The 17,855-nt window shown below is 32.7% G+C and overlaps 1 protein-coding gene across 7 annotated transcripts in view; it reads left to right on the top strand.

Moving 5' to 3' along the window:
- CSMD3 (CUB and Sushi multiple domains 3) overlaps nt 1-17,855 on the top strand; it is a 1,172,992-nt gene that overhangs the window by 1,110,582 nt on the left and 44,555 nt on the right. For all 7 annotated transcript variants that reach the window (XM_070630871.1, XM_070630869.1, XM_070630875.1 and 4 more), the window contains 5 exons: nt 243-416; nt 1,298-1,483; nt 3,487-3,660; nt 5,789-5,971; nt 10,974-11,150. In XM_070630871.1, the coding sequence (XP_070486972.1) occupies nt 243-416; nt 1,298-1,483; nt 3,487-3,660; nt 5,789-5,971; nt 10,974-11,150 (894 nt within the window). The remainder of the gene's footprint in view (nt 1-242; nt 417-1,297; nt 1,484-3,486; nt 3,661-5,788; nt 5,972-10,973; nt 11,151-17,855) is intronic.

The following is a 17,855-nucleotide window of genomic DNA, read 5'->3' as shown; positions in this document are numbered from 1 at the left end:
ACCACTTGCGTAAAATTATCACAATAATTGTCTATTTTCTAACATAATGTTTCTATTATATTAGACTGTTTTGGCATTCTAAACTGCTCCTTTGCATTAGTAAAGTACTTTAAATATATTTTAGCATAAAAGTGGACTTCTTTCTACATTGTTTGAAATGATTAAGTATCATTGTCATGTTATAACTGATAACCAAATATTCTGTTTTGTGCTTATTCCCTCCCCCTACCCATTGCTATTAGCTGTTAGCTGTGGTCACCCTGGTAGTCCAATTTATGGAAGAACAAGTGGAAATGGATTCAACTTTAATGATGTGGTAACATTCTCTTGCAATATTGGGTATCTTATGCAAGGGCCAACAAAGGCACAGTGCCAGGCCAACAGACAGTGGAGCCATCCTCCTCCAGTATGCAAAGGTAAAAGTCTGACTGTATCAGCTTAGAGCATGGTAATAATGTGTCTGCATAGTCATCGATGATAACGTTTGAAACAGCTTCGGCAGAACGGTAGAGAGTTTTCAACTAACAAAACAAAAAGATTTAATGTTGATGTCATCTTATTAGCAACGTTTTTTTTCCCCTTAATTTTTAACTTATTTTTTAAAAAGTTAAAACTGGCAGGCTTTATTTCAACTGCTTATATTTATTATCTTGAACCTATTTTATGGCTGCAAGTAAAAAGTCATTAAGATCACTTTTCTCTGTGATTTGCTTCATAATTAATGGAACTTACCTTTGGTATTTATCGTCTTCATATTTTTGGAAAAACTATGTTTGAGACCTGAATTACCATGATACTTGCACCGGGGATTTATTTATTTTTTTCTCTATAGAAACAGATTAAAGAGAATTTTTTGGTGTTTTCCATTTTGCAAAGAAGTATGATGTGTTTCATACTGTCTGATAAAATACATTCAAATTATTACTTTTCTACCATTTTTATGGCTTAACTATACCTTAAAAGGTATCATTCTTTATCTCTGTACTCAGGATAGTACTTATGGAGTTGCTAGTGTTCAAAATATTTTCGCAAAAACGCTTTCCTTTTTTCTGTATTTTCAACCACACAGATTTCACTTCATTATCTAGATAGCCCATGTATTGATTTTGTTCCTAGAATCTTTGGTTTGTTTGATTAAATTTACCTTTGAAACTAAATTTATAAATTTCTAATTGAAATCTATGTGTGTCTGTGTGTGTGTGTGTATATATATATATATATATATATATATATGTATATATATATATATGTAATTCCAAACATACCTTTCAAAGTTTATCGTTTGTCATTTGTTTAGTGGTGAACTGTTCTGATCCTGGAATTCCAGCCAATTCCAAAAGAGAAAGTAAAATAGAACATGGAAATTTCACTTATGGCACTGTGGTATTCTATGACTGCAATCCTGGATATTTCTTATTTGGATCTTCAGTTTTGATATGTCAACCAAATGGACAGTGGGACAAACCTTTACCAGAATGTATCAGTAAGTAGATAATGTGAATTCTTCCTTGAGAAAATTCCATGGAAACAACACAGATGTTTAGTATCTCACAGAATATCTAGAGCTGTGTATCAGAAGGATTTTATCTTTAATTATTATTTTAGTTATCTTTTAATTTTATTCATTTTATTGTTTTACTGTTTTGAAACTACGCTTCCCTATATTCTGCCAATTCAGTGCCCAAATGCCGTTTTTATCATTGCTAATGTGATGAACATCTCTCTATCATTCTTTGATTTTGAACTATGATAGAGCAGAGAGAATATGAAAAGCAGGCATCTTTCATATCATATCTATGATATTACCTTACAATAAGAGGCAATTGCATTTTGATTTTCTTTTTTACTAATATTTCAGATTTTATTTAAGGCAATATTAGTCTTAATGTAAACAGCCACCAGGGTTTCAGAATAGTTTAGAATTTAGACAAAAGTGTTATTTAAAACTTATTGATCTTAATTATTTATCATATACAGATACATATGAATGCAGTAAGTGTTAGTACACATGTTCTTTCAAAGTAGTGAACATTTAATGAGTGCATTTTGTTATATGTTGTGTTGGAGTTGTAAAATATAATAAGATAAATTAGAGCAGATGTGAAAATAGTTAACATGTATAGTGAGAAAATAATTTAACAGAATAAATAAAAAATATGTGAGTACATAGAAAAGTGAACGTTAATTTTTATCAATTCAATCAATTGATAAGTCTCAACATAGCCACATCTCAAAGAGTTGATGAATCTTACACGTTAGGAAAGAGAAGAACTTCATAGATCGAAGGAGTAGCACGTCAAGAAATCACTGTGCAAGCCATTTTAGTTATACTAATTTTCTAAATTATAAAATTATTTTATGATCACATTTTACTTAGAGGCATTTTATGTTCACGAGGTAGGAGTTTTTGAAAATTTTGTGACATTCTTGCGCTAATGAAGAAACAAAACCTCATGCAGTGTCGGTTAAATTTCAGATGATCTGCAGATTGTTAAGTTAGTTGTTGATCCCTTGCTTAAAATGTATTTGACTTCTTTTTGTAGACTGACTGGTCTAATAGTTTGACCAATTCACTTCTTTGGCCTTGTGTGGCTATAACATTAAAGTTAAAAATCTTTTGTAGGACGTGTAATCTTCTTCAGATTTTCTTAGCTCTCATATAGCCTCAACTTTCTTTATTTCCTATACCACTTCCTGGTAGGGTGCCAAGTACTCAAGGGTTTATTAAGTTTATGCCCCCTGGTGTGCTATTTAATACTCTAGAGTCATGTTGCACTCAATATTTTTCCAAGTTCCACCAAAAAGGGGGCACACAGTAAGTTCTCAAGCTACCTCTAAGTTATAAAGAAAATTCTACAGTGTATTGACATCTGATTCTGCTATGCTTAACAATTTTTTGGTTAACAAGCCACTGAGTATTCTCTTTGTACAGTGTAATTTATTCATTAATGGCCTGGAATGGGATTATTCTATACTATGTATTAGATTGTGTGTCACAATCTGAGAGGGAATGTCCATCTTCCTTCCCTCTCCTTTATCCTCAAATTTCTTCCCATTTAATTTCTGCAGGGGCTCATTTTGAATACTGTATGGCATCTTATGTCCTTTTTCAGCCAATCCCTGTTACTCCTCTCCATAACTTAAGCATCCTTGTTCAGGCACATACGTATTTCAAACCCATGCACGTATACATATGAACACACACTCACCACCCCTGTACATACTTATACTCACTCAGTCATTTATGACCAGTTACCATGTTCCTGTTAAACTCATGCTCAGGGTGAGTGGGTTAACAGAATCGCTCCTATAACCGCAACTTCCATTTTATTTTTTAAAAGTCAACTTTCACATAGATGTTTAATTTCTGGCGGTTGTAAATATTTGAGCAGATAATTTACTTCTGATTTATTTTATAAAAAGCTGGTGCAGGTTGTTCGATAGGAGATATAAAAAAATTTTATATTCAATAATTATGTATTGTAGTGATTGACTGTGGACACCCTGGAGTTCCTCCTAATGCAGTCCTGTCTGGTGAGAAGTATACCTTTGGGTCCACTGTTCACTATTCCTGCACAGGAAAGCGGACCCTTCTAGGCCAGCCATCAAGGACTTGCCAATTAAATGGCCATTGGAGTGGATCACAACCTCATTGTTCAGGTACCACTTGGAAAACTAAACAATGTATATTGGCAATTACATTATTAGTGTTTTTATTATTAGGAAATATATACAAAACAATCTAAAGAGAAAAAATGATACAATTCTCTTTTTAAAATCTCATGACAGAAGCTGTAACGTTGGTACATTTATTGAAATACTTCTTAAGGTAATATAAATTCAGAGCACAAATTAATACTTGTCTTTCAGATTGTAAATTACAGGTATATGTTTTGAACTTTATTGTGGCTAATGTAAAGAATTCAGTGGTTTTAAGATGCTGCTCTGTGTAAAGCATTTTTATTCATTAAAATGGTGACCCACTCAAATTTAAGAAACTATTCCAGTTTAGCAGATACCAAATATAATTTTCCCCAGAAGGCAATGTTATATCAGCGATTTTCTGCTAGAATTCGGTTCTATTAAGATTTCTAAGCAATTGATTACTTAATAATGTATTTTTAAAATAAAGCCCTGAGTGTTTTAAATTAAACTAAGCCAAGTTTTATGAAAGGTATTTATCCTAACTTTCTTTGTTATTAATAGGCAACAAAAAATAACTCCTGAGTCTCTATCACCCCAATAGAGTTATCTAAGTGAATGTTAAGGTTATTTTTAATTAATAATTTGTTCACAGAGCAGTTGATAAATATTTTTTGAGCTGTTTAAACTACAGCTTTTCTTCAAAAATGTCATTTACATTTTAGATCTGCCATGTCTCCCTGTTTGATATTACTCATTCTACTTACTTCTACCCTTCAACCAGATATTGGTGCTTATTTTTCCATTTTTTATTTATAGATTGTCCATTACCTTTATATTATTTTACCTCTGTGCAGATCATGCTGATGACTTATTAGGAATGGTTTTACATTGTTTTCCTTTTAGATATAAAGATTCTGAAATGTTTACTTACTTCGTAATGTCCTTGTAACTGGTGGTTAATTCCTGTGAAGTCACTGCCTGGGACTTCAAATTTAATCTATAGATCTAAAAAACTATCATTTTTTAATGTGACTATAAAACCGATTTTAATAATTAAAACTCTTATTTTGGAGCAACTCATAGTTAATAAACTCACTCAGATGACTGATTATACATAAAAACTCATAAACTTACACACATACACCCCAATGTATTAGGAAACTGCTACTGAATTGCAAGAAAAAAATATTGTACACAGATATTCAAAAGCAAAATACTAATCTTAAAGTTTTGTGTGGTCATTGCTATTATATCACATGAAAATGATGAGGTGTAAATAAGGATTCCAAATACACACAGCATGTCAAAAAAGGCATCTAGACAGACAGAGAACATTTTCAATGCTTATGTATTCAACTTTCTCTCGCTCTCTCTGTTTCTCTTTCTCTCTCTTTAATATATACTAATACTATAGCAACTCTCATTGGAATTATTTAAGAAATGATAAAGGGACTGAGTGAATCCTTAGCACTAAAATCAAAACATGAACACCTACCTAGTCATGAATAAAGTCCTTATTAAAAACTGAAGTCAGAGTTTCTAGTGGTTGGTTGTTTACAATTTTTAAAAATATTTTCTTATATGAGAAGTATGGAGTTCATTTGTCTTTGGTCAATGGTCATGGGTAGGAAAAAATTAGGAGATGAAATTTTAGGCTATAGGAAATACTATATTGTAACATTTACATTTTTCAGCACACCACAATTCTAACAAAAAAGAGATTTTCAGTAATTAGGAAATTCAGAGAGGGAAACATGCAAATTACCAAATCCAGTGTTTTAATTTTAGTTTTATAAATCCTTTTTCATTTGATCCCATAGTACTGTCAGTTATAAATTTTCCATTAACTTGGTCATTAACAAGGTTCTGGAAATACTAATAAAATCTCTTAACCTATTTAATAGGTCCAAATATCACTGATATGGAAAATAACATCATACTCTGCAACTATTTTCTTTTTCATTTAGGCTTTTTCTTATGATGGGAAACAGATGGGAAGTTTGAGTTACAATTTTACCCAGCTAACTTACCATGTTAAAACACAGTATGCACAAAAACAAATGCCTCCAAGAATGTTGGACTAAATCATGAACATAGTAAATGTTTATTGAAATAAATAAACGTGAACTGTACTGAATTGCAGGTGATGCTACTGGTACATGTGGGGATCCTGGTACTCCCGGTCATGGTTCTAGACAGGAAAGTGATTTCAGAACCAAAAGTTCTGTACGTTTTGCTTGTGATACTGGTTATATCCTTCATGGTTCAGAAGAAAGAACATGTTTAGCCAACGGCAGTTGGACTGGAAGGCAACCAGAATGCAAAGGTAATCTCAAGCAGAAACTGAATATATTTAAAGTGCTGGAACTTAGTGTGTATCCAAATTCAGTTGATTACTACTGAAATTACTCCTACCAGTTCTTCTGTCCCCAGCCATGGAATAAAAGCAGTATTATTCCAGTTTTACTTGCACTATCCTGTAAGAGAACTATGATAGGTAGTAATCATAAAAAATATCTCTCATGGGTCATTTATATACAAACATTGTTCAATCATAGCATACATCTGGATTGGAAAACTTAAAAATACTTGTTAAAAATGTTTATTTTCCCCCACTTATCACAATGTTCTATGTTGTAGACACTATTGGAGAAAAAAATGGGTTGTTCTTACATTACCTCAAGATCTGTGTTAGTTTTGAGGTTTGGAGAAATGGTCATCTAGTGGTTAAGATTCCGAGCTCTCACCACGGAAGCTCAGGTTTGTTTCCTGGTGAGGGAACCACACCACCTGTCTGTCAGTTGCCATACTGTGGTGGCTGTGGGTTACTGTGATGCTGAAAGCTATGCCACCAGTATTTCAAATACCAGCAGGGTCACCCATGGTGGACAGGTTTCAGCAGAGCTTCCAGACTAAGACAGATTAGGAAGAAGGACATGGCCACCCATTTCTGAAAAAATTGGCCATGAAAACCCTATGAATAGCAGTGGAGCACTGTCTGATATAACTGGAAGATAAGAGGATGGCGCAAAAGGATTGGGCAAGGTTCCACTCTGCAGTACACAGGGTCGCTAAGAGGTGGAATAGACTTGATGGCAATAACAAGAAGAAATGGAAAAACATAGAAAGATGCTTAAATATAAATGAGATTTTTCTTTATAGAGTACAATTGCTACTAACTAGAATTTGTAAAATTTTGGATGTTTGAGTAAAATTATTAATTTCTGACAGACTCAGAGTTAGCATAATTAAATCTTTGCAAGATTGGCTAGAAAATGAAATGTTACTGGAGAATTGTTCTTATAATTTAAATTGTTCTTTTTAAGATGACGTTAGTGCAAAAACTAAACTTGCCAAGGTATTTATAAAACTTACTTGATGTTATACCAAATGTATTGGTTTTATAAATAGGAAGTAATTCCCAATAGAACCTTCTTGACAGTTTTTTGATTGATTGTATTTCAGAAACTTTCTATTATGTTTAAAATTAGTAGCCATATTCTAGGAAAGATAGCTCTCTTTTTTTAAGTGGACCAAATTTAATAATCTTAATTAAGAGAGAGTTGCAACTCAGATGCTGTATGGAAGTGAGTTGAGAAACAAAGTTGTTGAGCAAAAGATGGTAAGTAAGACTGAACTGTTCACTTTATTTTTCAAACTTATTTTCCAAAGGCAAAGTTTCTATAATGATGTTGTCCATTGCATGGGTGATATCTAAGGCATCCCCTTGTTCAGCTGAAGCACAAAATATTTTTTAAATGAAATGCAACCTCGTGCTGACTTTATTTGGTTAGTATGCATAGTATGGATAAAATGAACTAGGAGTTATAGCAAATATAACAGAATTAATATTTTTCTTGTAAGTGGAGCTCATATGAATCATTTAGAAAAACAGATTCTAGTAGATAAATGGACAGAGGAAATGAACAAGAGAATACAAAAGAGCAAAACGTATTGTAACCTATAGAAAAAAATTCTACATAACTACCAATAAGAAAATTATAATTAAATATCAAAACGTCATTTTTCACCTTTTTTAATATGAAATTCTGGTGTATGTGCAGCAAAACTAGGATTTTAAAACATTTCTAGAGGTTTTTTAATTGTTATAATATATTTAAAGTAATGTGACCAAAATGCATATATATTCTTAGGATATATATAGTTTTTGATTTATTGACTCCACTTTTGAGGATTTTATTTTCCTACAGAAGATAAAAATATTAAAGAAAACACACAATCATAAATGTTCAATGTTTTATTTCTAATTGATTGTAACTAGCAACAACTGGAAACCATTTGACAACACTAGGAAAACTGTTAAATAACCAATGTTATATTTATATGATGTAATACTGTATGGTCAATTAGATATAGAATAAAGACCATGAAGCCACATGAAAAAATGTAAACCATATAAAATTTACTTAAAAAATAAGATTTAAAATTATGTACTCAATAAAATCATGGGAAGTGAAATTCATTTGAAAGATAGTGTAAAAGGCAGTATACAAAAAACGATAATACAACAGCGTTGTGAAATTTTTATTTTTATTCTCTTTATTCCAAATGTTTTGTAATGTCACATTAGTTTAGCAATTTACAATAAAATATAAAAGCTTTCCAAGAATGTGATGGATAAAACACATGGGAAAATAACAATATCAAATAAATGTGGTAAAATATCTTAATTTAATACATAGAAAAATGTAAATTTAAAAAATATGGCATCTTTTGACAAACTAAGATTTTTAAAAATGACAACACATGGTGGTAGAGAGGATGTGTGAAAACAAGCAAACTTTTCCACTATTGATAACAAGTGCGTATTGTTATAATACCTTGAGTAACTCTGTATATTCTTCGAAAAAAATTTTCCAAAATTTAAAATTATCCAGAAATTCCACTTTAAGAAATTTATCTTAAACATAGGACCAGTGTACACAGTTGTATATGTAATCTAGAGTATATTATAGGCAAAAGTGATAGAGGAACTAACTAAATTTCATGTTTATCAACAGAAGATTGGTTAGGTACATGATGAATATATATACAATGAAAAACTATCCAGTTACTAAACTTTATAAAAGAAAGATGTCCTAATCATAATGTTAAGTAAGAAAAATAAGATTATAAATCAGCTTGTATAGCACAGTTCTATTTTCAAAAACAGTAATATTTCACTATTGTTTATTCTGTGCTTAACACAATGCTTGAAGCAAATGTCAATATGATTATATATTTATGTATATTTCTATATACATATTCATATAAGTATATATGTAAATATTTTATCAAGTGTTGTCTCTTAGTGGTGAATTTATAAGTGATCTTTAATTTCTTCCTTTTACTTTCATTTATTTTTTGCCTTTTTAGAAATGGCTACTTAAACCTTGATAAAGAGAAAAAATGGTATAGTAATTTTAAAATAAAAATTATCTCTAGCAACAAAAGAAAGGCAAACATATAGAATACTCTTATCTGACAAAAAATAATCAATTGACAAAAATATATGATATTTAAACCATTCATTGACTAGCCTGAATAAGATCTAATACTCTCACATGCTATCAGAATCATCCTTGGGAATTTGTACTAAATGACAATCTGCCATTAACTAGCTGTGTGACCTTGAGCAAGTTACTTTATGTCTCTGTGCCTCAGTTCTCTATCAAGAAATGGTGGCGACATTAATTTCAACTCATGGCATTGTTGTAAGGTTATATAATACTGGAAAACTGCCTATTACATAATAAGTGCTCAATGAATGTTAACTATCATTTACATTAGGTTAGGTCAATTGAAAATGTCTCCTTCTGGGAGAGATGGCTTTGTCAGCTAGAATGAAACATAAATGGGGTTGTGTTCATAGGCAACAATAAACCCTGTGTTTCCCCCAAATGTCAATATTACAGAGGCAAATCAGTTGCTGCTTCTCTTTGCTGTGTCTTCATAGCCCTCAGCCCTCACTCGTGATAGATGATGGACTTACCTTTTTTCATTTTAAGTTAATTTTACTTGTGTTTAATTCAAATAACATTCTGGATAAGAGAAATCTGTGTTTTAGGTGTAGAGGACTTAGAGACAAGAGAACAGGAGTGACAGTGTGATTTGTCCATTTCTGGAAACCACCCTGACTACCGAAGTTCTTGAGTTTTATTGTGCAAAATATTGACTGAGCCCGTGTCCCTCTTTCAAAATGCAAATTACATGACATTTTAAAACAAAGACGATACTTTTCAAATCCTTCTTGGGTTGTGTCAAGGCTATTTGTCATGATACGCAGCAAACGAGTATGATAAGATTGTTATTTTAGTCAGGTACTAATGAAATCTAAGAGAGGGTAATGACTCTTAACAACAGAAGTAAAAATGTATCCTGTATCATAGGTTCTGCTGAAAATATTACCTAGAGTTTGATTTTGTATATGTATAAAACGTGTAAGTTTCCTGTCTACACACAAACATACAACACCACTACAAATGATAGGGAAAATTAAATATGTAAGAAACAGTGAGTGATATAGATGTTACTTTCTGAAACTGTAATTACACTTCGTATTTGTCAAGATACCTCTAAAGCACTAAAATGCATTCTTATAACAAAATTTAGTATTACATTTGACATAGGCTTGCTAAGATATTTAAAAAATTCACTTATGGTGTTGATGGCAAATAGTTAAGCATAATACAGAACAGTTAATCATATAAGGCGTTTGTGTTTGTGACTCCCGTTTAGGATCTGTTGAAAACCATTTCTAGAATTTAGTTACTTTGTTTTTACTTAGTTTATTTTTTCTATGCCTTGGTCCATAAAGAGAGATTATAAAGTTTTAATGCAAATCAGTTATATACTTATATAAATAAAAATATACATGGATGCTTATAATATTTAAATTGTTTATTTTATATCTGTCATCTTAGAAGTATACTTATAATGAATCTCTGTTGCATCTCATTGCTACATATCTCCCAATTTTACATGAGTTGCTTCTTTAGGCAGAGATTCTTACAATCTTTCTTTGAAAGATTTTGTGGTACCCAAAGACAATACTCTCAAGTAATTACTTTGTAAAGTTTTTACCAAAGCTACTAACAAAAGACTTTTTTAAAAATAGCTATTATATGATTTTCTTCCCAGAAATTAAACTAATAAAATCAAAATAAATTCATCCTTGAGTTTCGGACACTTGTAAAATAATTTAATGATACTTTAGAGGATTTTATATCTCCTTTGGATAATTTGAATCATTTAGTCATTAAATTTTGTGAGAGGATTTGTAATTAAATACTACTTTTGCGTATACTCTTAACCATTTTCTTTTATAGCTGTACAGTGTGGTAACCCAGGCACGACAGCTAATGGAAAAGTCTTTCGGATTGATGGCACAACGTTTTCCAGCTCAGTCATTTATTCCTGCATGGAAGGATATGTCCTTTCTGGGCCTTCAGTTAGACAGTGCACAGCTAATGGAACATGGTCTGGAACTTTGCCTAATTGTACAAGTAAGTTTCTCCTCAATGTTTTTAAATATCACTAGTTATGTGAAAAATATTTGAGTATATAAATGTGTGTGTGTGTGTTTTGTAATTAACTAAACCATGCAAGGTTTGGATATTTGTGTTGTTAGATTGGGAAGCCAACTGATTCTTAAAGTCACTAGCGTATAGTCTAGCCATAACCCTAGTAACATCTTTTAAGGTACTAAATCGGCAGAGGAAAGAAAGATTACAGAAAATCTGTAGTATTAAAGGTAATTTAACAGTGTTTTAAGAATAGAGATAATCAGCTGTAATCAAGATTAAAAATGCAAAGAATGGAATTTTATTTTGCCAATCTAACACATATCCATAACTGACTTGGTTTTTTAAAAAGGATACTGGTTATTTATGGGTTCTTGCACTGTTAGAGGAAGTTGCAGTAGCTGATTTGCCCTCTTGATATGTTAAGAAAAACACTGCATTTTAAGATTCTGCATTATAATCAAATTACTCACTTGAAGAATTTTTAAAAATTTATTTAAAATTCCTACATATGAATTAATGCCTTTGTATGGAATAAAATAGAGTTTATTTAAGCAATAATAATGCGGCCATTGGAAAATTATGGTTGCTCATATTTACTAAGAAGAACTGTAGTGACATCATGTAAATCATGAAATGTTTAAAGAGGGGAGCTGTTGAGGATGTATTCAGAGACTCGAAAAGTCATGAGAAGTTGCTGAAGCCTCTATGATGAAAAGAGACTAGGGAAGACTAATGGGAGTGCCTTGTGTATTGCAATTTGGACGTATTATAGATACTTTGCCTGTGGGGAGCCTCATTCAAAGTGGGCCAATTTTTGAGTAACAATGTAAATGGGCTTAAGTAAAATTTGTAAATGAGAAACATATTGCTTCCAGAACCCAAAAAGATGTTGGGCTTATTTTAACCTTGTGGTGCTGAGAAGGTCAGTAGTTTTTCCTGACAGTGTCAGTGGTGGAGCACCCCATGGCTCACCTAATAATTCCCAGAAATTTAACTGAGAAGACAGGCCTTGAACTGTGTGTGGGCCAGTGATCAACCCCCTTCCTTTTTTTTCTTTAACTCTTTTGTGAACATTTGTATTTCCTGAACGAATGGCTCAAATGAATCTACTCAGAGGAAGACACCATCAAAATACTGTCATGTCACATCTGTGATCCTGGAGAAAGTTGATTGTGGTTAATATCTTGCCTACAAAGATTGTGTACGATGACAGGGCTGTTGAGAGACTCTGTGTTTACTGTGTCTCTTCAAAAGTGAAGGCAAACTGTCTTGAAGGCTGTTGAAGTATGGTCTGAATATAACATATTAGCCAAATCTATAATAGCAAAACGTTTTCCCATGTTGATTGGAGTCAGTAACGAGTAATATTCTAGACCCCATGTCGGCACCAGAGACTTACATCTAATCTTCTGGGTACATCTTTACCCACGCTGGGCAGTTTCCTCACAGGCTGGTTAGTGTTCTGCTGAATACTCAAGGAGTTCTCTCCCTACATCTCCAGAACTCTCCCTCTGTCCGTGTCCTCTCTGGTACTCCTGTCTCATAAGCTTTATCCACTTTGTTCTCTCCTGACTCTCAGATCCATCTTTTTAACTCAGGGAGTCAACTGGGCTCTGCATGGGGTCCTCCTCCCTGCGCCGTAGCCTGGAAACTCTATTAAGGCAGTAAGATAGGGACATCATAGGACTCATCTAATTTGTTCTCTGTTTTTCAAGGATCACTGTGCTTTGCTGCCTGATGAAACCTGTTGCTGTTCTTTCACATTTCATCCTTTTTTTGTTTTGATTGTTTCAAATACAGAGTACATTCTTCCCTGTTTCTCCTACTTACTTTGAAAATGTCTCATTTCTGCAATACTGAAGAATGTAACAATTAACAAATATTTTCCATACTACACTACTCCATCTGAGCCTTTGGAACTCTTACCTGGTACCTTTTAAGTATCAGCTCAGATGACACATTTGGTAAAAGCCTTCTCAGGACAATTCTTCCTCATGCCTTTTAGCTAAAAGTGATCTCTCTATACTGGATAACTCTTTTATGGCAATTGCCTATACCACTAAACTGTAGACTACATAGTAAGTAGTAATGGGATCTGTTTATCTCAGTGACCCTCTAGGGTGGAGCACAGCACCTAATACATAAGAGTGACTTGGTGAATAGTTGTTGACTAACCCAAATACCTCACATGCATTTTATTTTAGCTGTTAGTATACATGACTTACCATTCCACTCCATTTTAAAATACTTGCAGAGAGGGCTTGTAATTTTGTAGATAATTTAGCACATAGTTGCTGGTAGATAGTATGTTTTCAATATATAACTATCAAAAAGACTGAGATAATGAGTATATTCAGAGTAAAAGAAATCTGCTAATGTCTTTTTTTTTCACAGTGAATAACGATTTCATTTAATTGTAGTTAAATTCCTGTCTTTTATTTAAGATGTTTTCCAATTTTAATAAAGTAAAGATAAACAAACATATCCTACTTCTTGAGATTGAAAATACACTAACTTTTTAATTGAATCATCTTCATTTTTCCTTAGGAATTTTAAATCAAGTTAAAAATCACTCAAGACATACTAGTTGCAAATAGCATATCAAAAATATAAAGAAAGACTCTTTATGTCAGTTCTTCAAGGAGAAATATTGTGTTCCATAAGGTATTTTAAGCATTAGCTTTTACATAATGACTTGCTATTAAACCAAAAACAGAGAATTCCTAACGGTTGACTTACTTTATAGACTAAAAATACTAACACCCCAGTAGCAACCTAAACAAAAAGTAAAAACAAAAATATCCCCAAAAAAGGTGCATAGAGAGAAGACTGAATGGAAATTAAAATAGACTAAACTTCCATAATTGAAGAATCTAACATACTGACAATGCTTATATGTAGTGACCAAACTGAGAACCAGTGTTTCAAATTTCTTCTCATTAATTTGAATGGAAGTTAATTTAAATATATAATTGATGGAATGTTGTAATTTTGGAGCTGGAAGAAAATGTATCATAAACTCACATGTGTAGATCAGGAAATTGAGGCACCAAATCGTTTAATTGACTTGTTGACTATTGGCAGAGCTCACTGCTAACAGTTATTTCTCTCACACAAATGGATGGAATTTCCCATTCAGTTTAATTATTTCTCATACATACCAAAAAGGTTAAATTCAAAAAAATATTTTTTTAATAAATTTTGATTTAATATAATTGCCTTTTATAGGCACTATTTTTTCTAGTGTGTAGGAGCAAGGACCTAAATATGAATTTGAAATGAATTAAATTAGGTATGAAAAAAATTTAAAGTACCTGAACTAAATTTCCAAACCAAAGCCCTGACAGAAATTTTTGGAAAACCTACCTAACCAAAACAAAACTTTCCTTTTTGTTTTTCCATTCGAATAGTTGCTATTTTTACTCATAAAGAATCATATCTGTCATTGAGTGTTTACCATTTGTTAGGATTTGTGCAAAGTACTTTACACAAATTCTCACTTATTTCTAGTAAATTTTTGAAATATATACTATTATCTTCTCTGTTTCACATTTGAAGAAATGGTAACTTGCAGAGAAAATGCAAAATTCTTTTCTGTGGTAACACAACTAGTATATGTAGGATCTAAGATTGAAACCCAAGTCTATTTGACACAAGAAGCAATGTTCTTGAGTTCACTTCATTCTCTCCTTTGTATTTTTCTTGCTTTTTGTTTTCGTGCTTTATTTCCTATCGTCATTCAATGGTATGTTTGATATGATATAAGCATAAAACATTGCTTATAATGCATATGGAAATGTTTCCTTAAATTATAGCTTAATCCTCTCTAAATTTTTCCAATTTCTCTGCATTTACCAATTTGAGTTCTGCAAAGTTATGTTACTTCTAAATGAGCTGACCACTTGTAAAATTTGTTTTTGCTCGACAATCTTTTCTGCTTAAAATTGCAATTTCCTCTATATATCGTATCAATAATTTTGTTGTTTGTCTCACGATGAATGTCCAAACATACAGTGCAAAAGAACGTCAATATTAAATCTGCAAATCTTTCAAGAGAAGAAATATTTTAATGTGATGAAGCAAAGGAAATGAGCCTGAGTACTGTTGAATCACATTCATAATCATTGACAAAGGGGATCTGCTAGAATTAGGACACTATCAGTTGAAAGGGAGAAAGTCAACAAGATGATGCTATGATAGATGTTTCGATATAGGGTAATTTGAATATGAAAGAATTAATAAAGACCCTCGAGGAAATTAATAAAGCCCTTGAAATGTAGTTGAATAAATTATCCATTTACAATGGTGTGGTGAAAGTAAAATATAAAGAAGTGAATTCTATTTGGAATTTTTTCCACTTTTTTAAAATAAAAATTTGGCCACTTTGTTTTTTTCTGGGCTAGTTATCCTTAGGCAACTAGTTCCTCCCACGTAGTGAAAATCAGAGAAGTGATCCAATTTTTAGAATATAATTTCATTTTTAACTTATAGCAGTATCTTTTTTATGCAAAAATACAGTTAAAATGAAATAGAGAACTGTGGGTATATAGTGTAATTGGACTACTTATGGATTCAGTTAATAAAAAATAATTTACACAAAGTCTAGTATCCTTGGGCACTTTGCCAGGAACTGAGAATAAAGAGTTCAGTAAGTAAGGTCTCTGGTCTCTAGTATTTCATAGGCCAGTGAAGTAGCTTTTTTATTCCAAGCATTTTTGCTCTTTGAGAATTTCCCACCAGGGTGATTTGCAAATATCCCTTTCATTTGCTTGATTCCCCAGCAGCAAAACACACACATGCACACATACACACACTTTTTCTGTCCTTTAAAACCCCCAGTCCAATCACCTTTGTAGATGTGTCAGATGTGAATTGCCTTGTCCCTTTTAATGATTTCAGGAAACGTTTTTGAAGTAAACATAATTTAACCGTAATGGTAATAACCTTCCCTTCCCCCCTCATATCTAACCATTGTAGAGATGTTGGTAAAGGATAAAATTTTCCTCACATGAATTCTACCTGCTAATATTCAACCAGCTTCAGATTGCAAATGAGTTGAGAAATTGCTCATTTAACTCATCTTTCTCTAAAAGTATGCCTCACAAACAGAAACACTTTCCTCTTTTCTACACCCGTTCTTCTGCAACTCCAGACAGGTCTTTCTGGAACCACTGACAGTGCTGGAGTGTGAAGCTTCTCCAGAATCTAGTTTTCTCGTGGGTAGGTAAAAGAATATATCATGAGATCAAGGTCATGCATTTAGATATCACACACACTTTGGCAGAGAAATTATAAATGTTAAGACACATCCACAGAACTAAGACAAACTGGAAGAAAAGATATTTGCCATAACGCCAGGAAGTTTATAACAGTACTCTGATTATAACGTTTGGTGAAGTTCGTCTCTGTGATGTTCAGACTGAGAGAAAAGATCTGAAAATTAAGCACAAATAAATCCTCATTCAAAAGTACAGGTTTGTTTGTTTGAACAGTGAAAAAACCCTCGGGATATTACTAGTATGGGATCCTTACCTTTTAACGTCTAACAGACAGGTACCCTCTGGTACCTAGAGCACAGAGTACACATAATGTTTTGGGAAGAAGACACAATCTGCGCCAGGAGCTTGTCAAGTAGAGTAAGGATTAGCTTTCAAGTCTAAAAAGAATTATATGTATTTGTTTCTTGGATTGTTTTTTTTTTTTTAACCTACCAGGACTTCTTCCAAAATGATCAATGCACTGCATCTGGTAGGTCTTGTCATTTAGGCCAAGGACAGCATACTTAATAAGATTCAGTGATAAATGAATCTAAGGCTTTTGTTCCAAATAATGAGGACCAATACAGTCCTTATTGGATCTTTGTTACCAACCTGAGAATTCTCAGAGATTTTCTTTTTGTGGTAGAGGCTGCTCAGGGCGATGGGGCTAGTCTCACACAAGAGAAAGCTGGGGAATATGCCAGCATGAAATTGGGTGAAGTGAAGCTAAAAAGTCATCTAAATCTCCTTAAGGAGAGAGAGCTATCCCTCAGTGCAGTGGTTCTCAAACAGGGGTGACGATTTTGCTTCCCAGGAGACATTGGCCGTGTCTGGAGATACTTCTGGTTATCACAGCACAGGTGAGTGGAGTGTGCTATCAGTGTCTAGCAGGCAGAGGTCAGTGCTACACATTCTCAATGCATAAAGCGGCCCCCATAATCAAGAATTAATTGGTCCCATATGTCAGTGGTGCCAAGGTTAAGGTTGAGAAAATCTACCTTACTGAGATCTAAAAAGGAAACTAACTTTTGAGTTGGGAGATTATATAAAATCAGAAGAGTTATCAGACAAATGGTTTGACCACCTTTCTGGAACTTCATTCTGCTATAGTAGAATTCTGTTCTGGGCTTAAAACCTGGCAAACCTTAGGTGTAATGATGCCTAGGCAAGCTTGTCCATTGCTGCATTGTCTCTAATCAGAAAACAGTGGGGTAACTGAAACATCAGTCCACAGGGGTTTGGTGACATGAACTATATAGCATATATATCCATGTAAGGAAACATTATGTCATGAAAATAGTTTCATGGATCTATGTGTATTAACGTGCAAAAATGTCCATTAGATATTGAGTAAAAAATGAATGCTGTTATAAAAGTGTGGGTAATGTAATCCTATTTTATTTAAAAATGGATATTTGTAATGTTT

The sequence above is a fragment of the Equus przewalskii genome, chromosome 8 (assembly GCF_037783145.1).
Source record: "Equus przewalskii isolate Varuska chromosome 8, EquPr2, whole genome shotgun sequence".
In the NCBI taxonomy this organism is placed as follows: domain Eukaryota; kingdom Metazoa; phylum Chordata; class Mammalia; order Perissodactyla; family Equidae; genus Equus; species Equus przewalskii.
The sequence above is the reverse complement of the archived record's forward strand: the minus strand, read 5'-3'. Positions and strand labels throughout refer to the sequence as shown.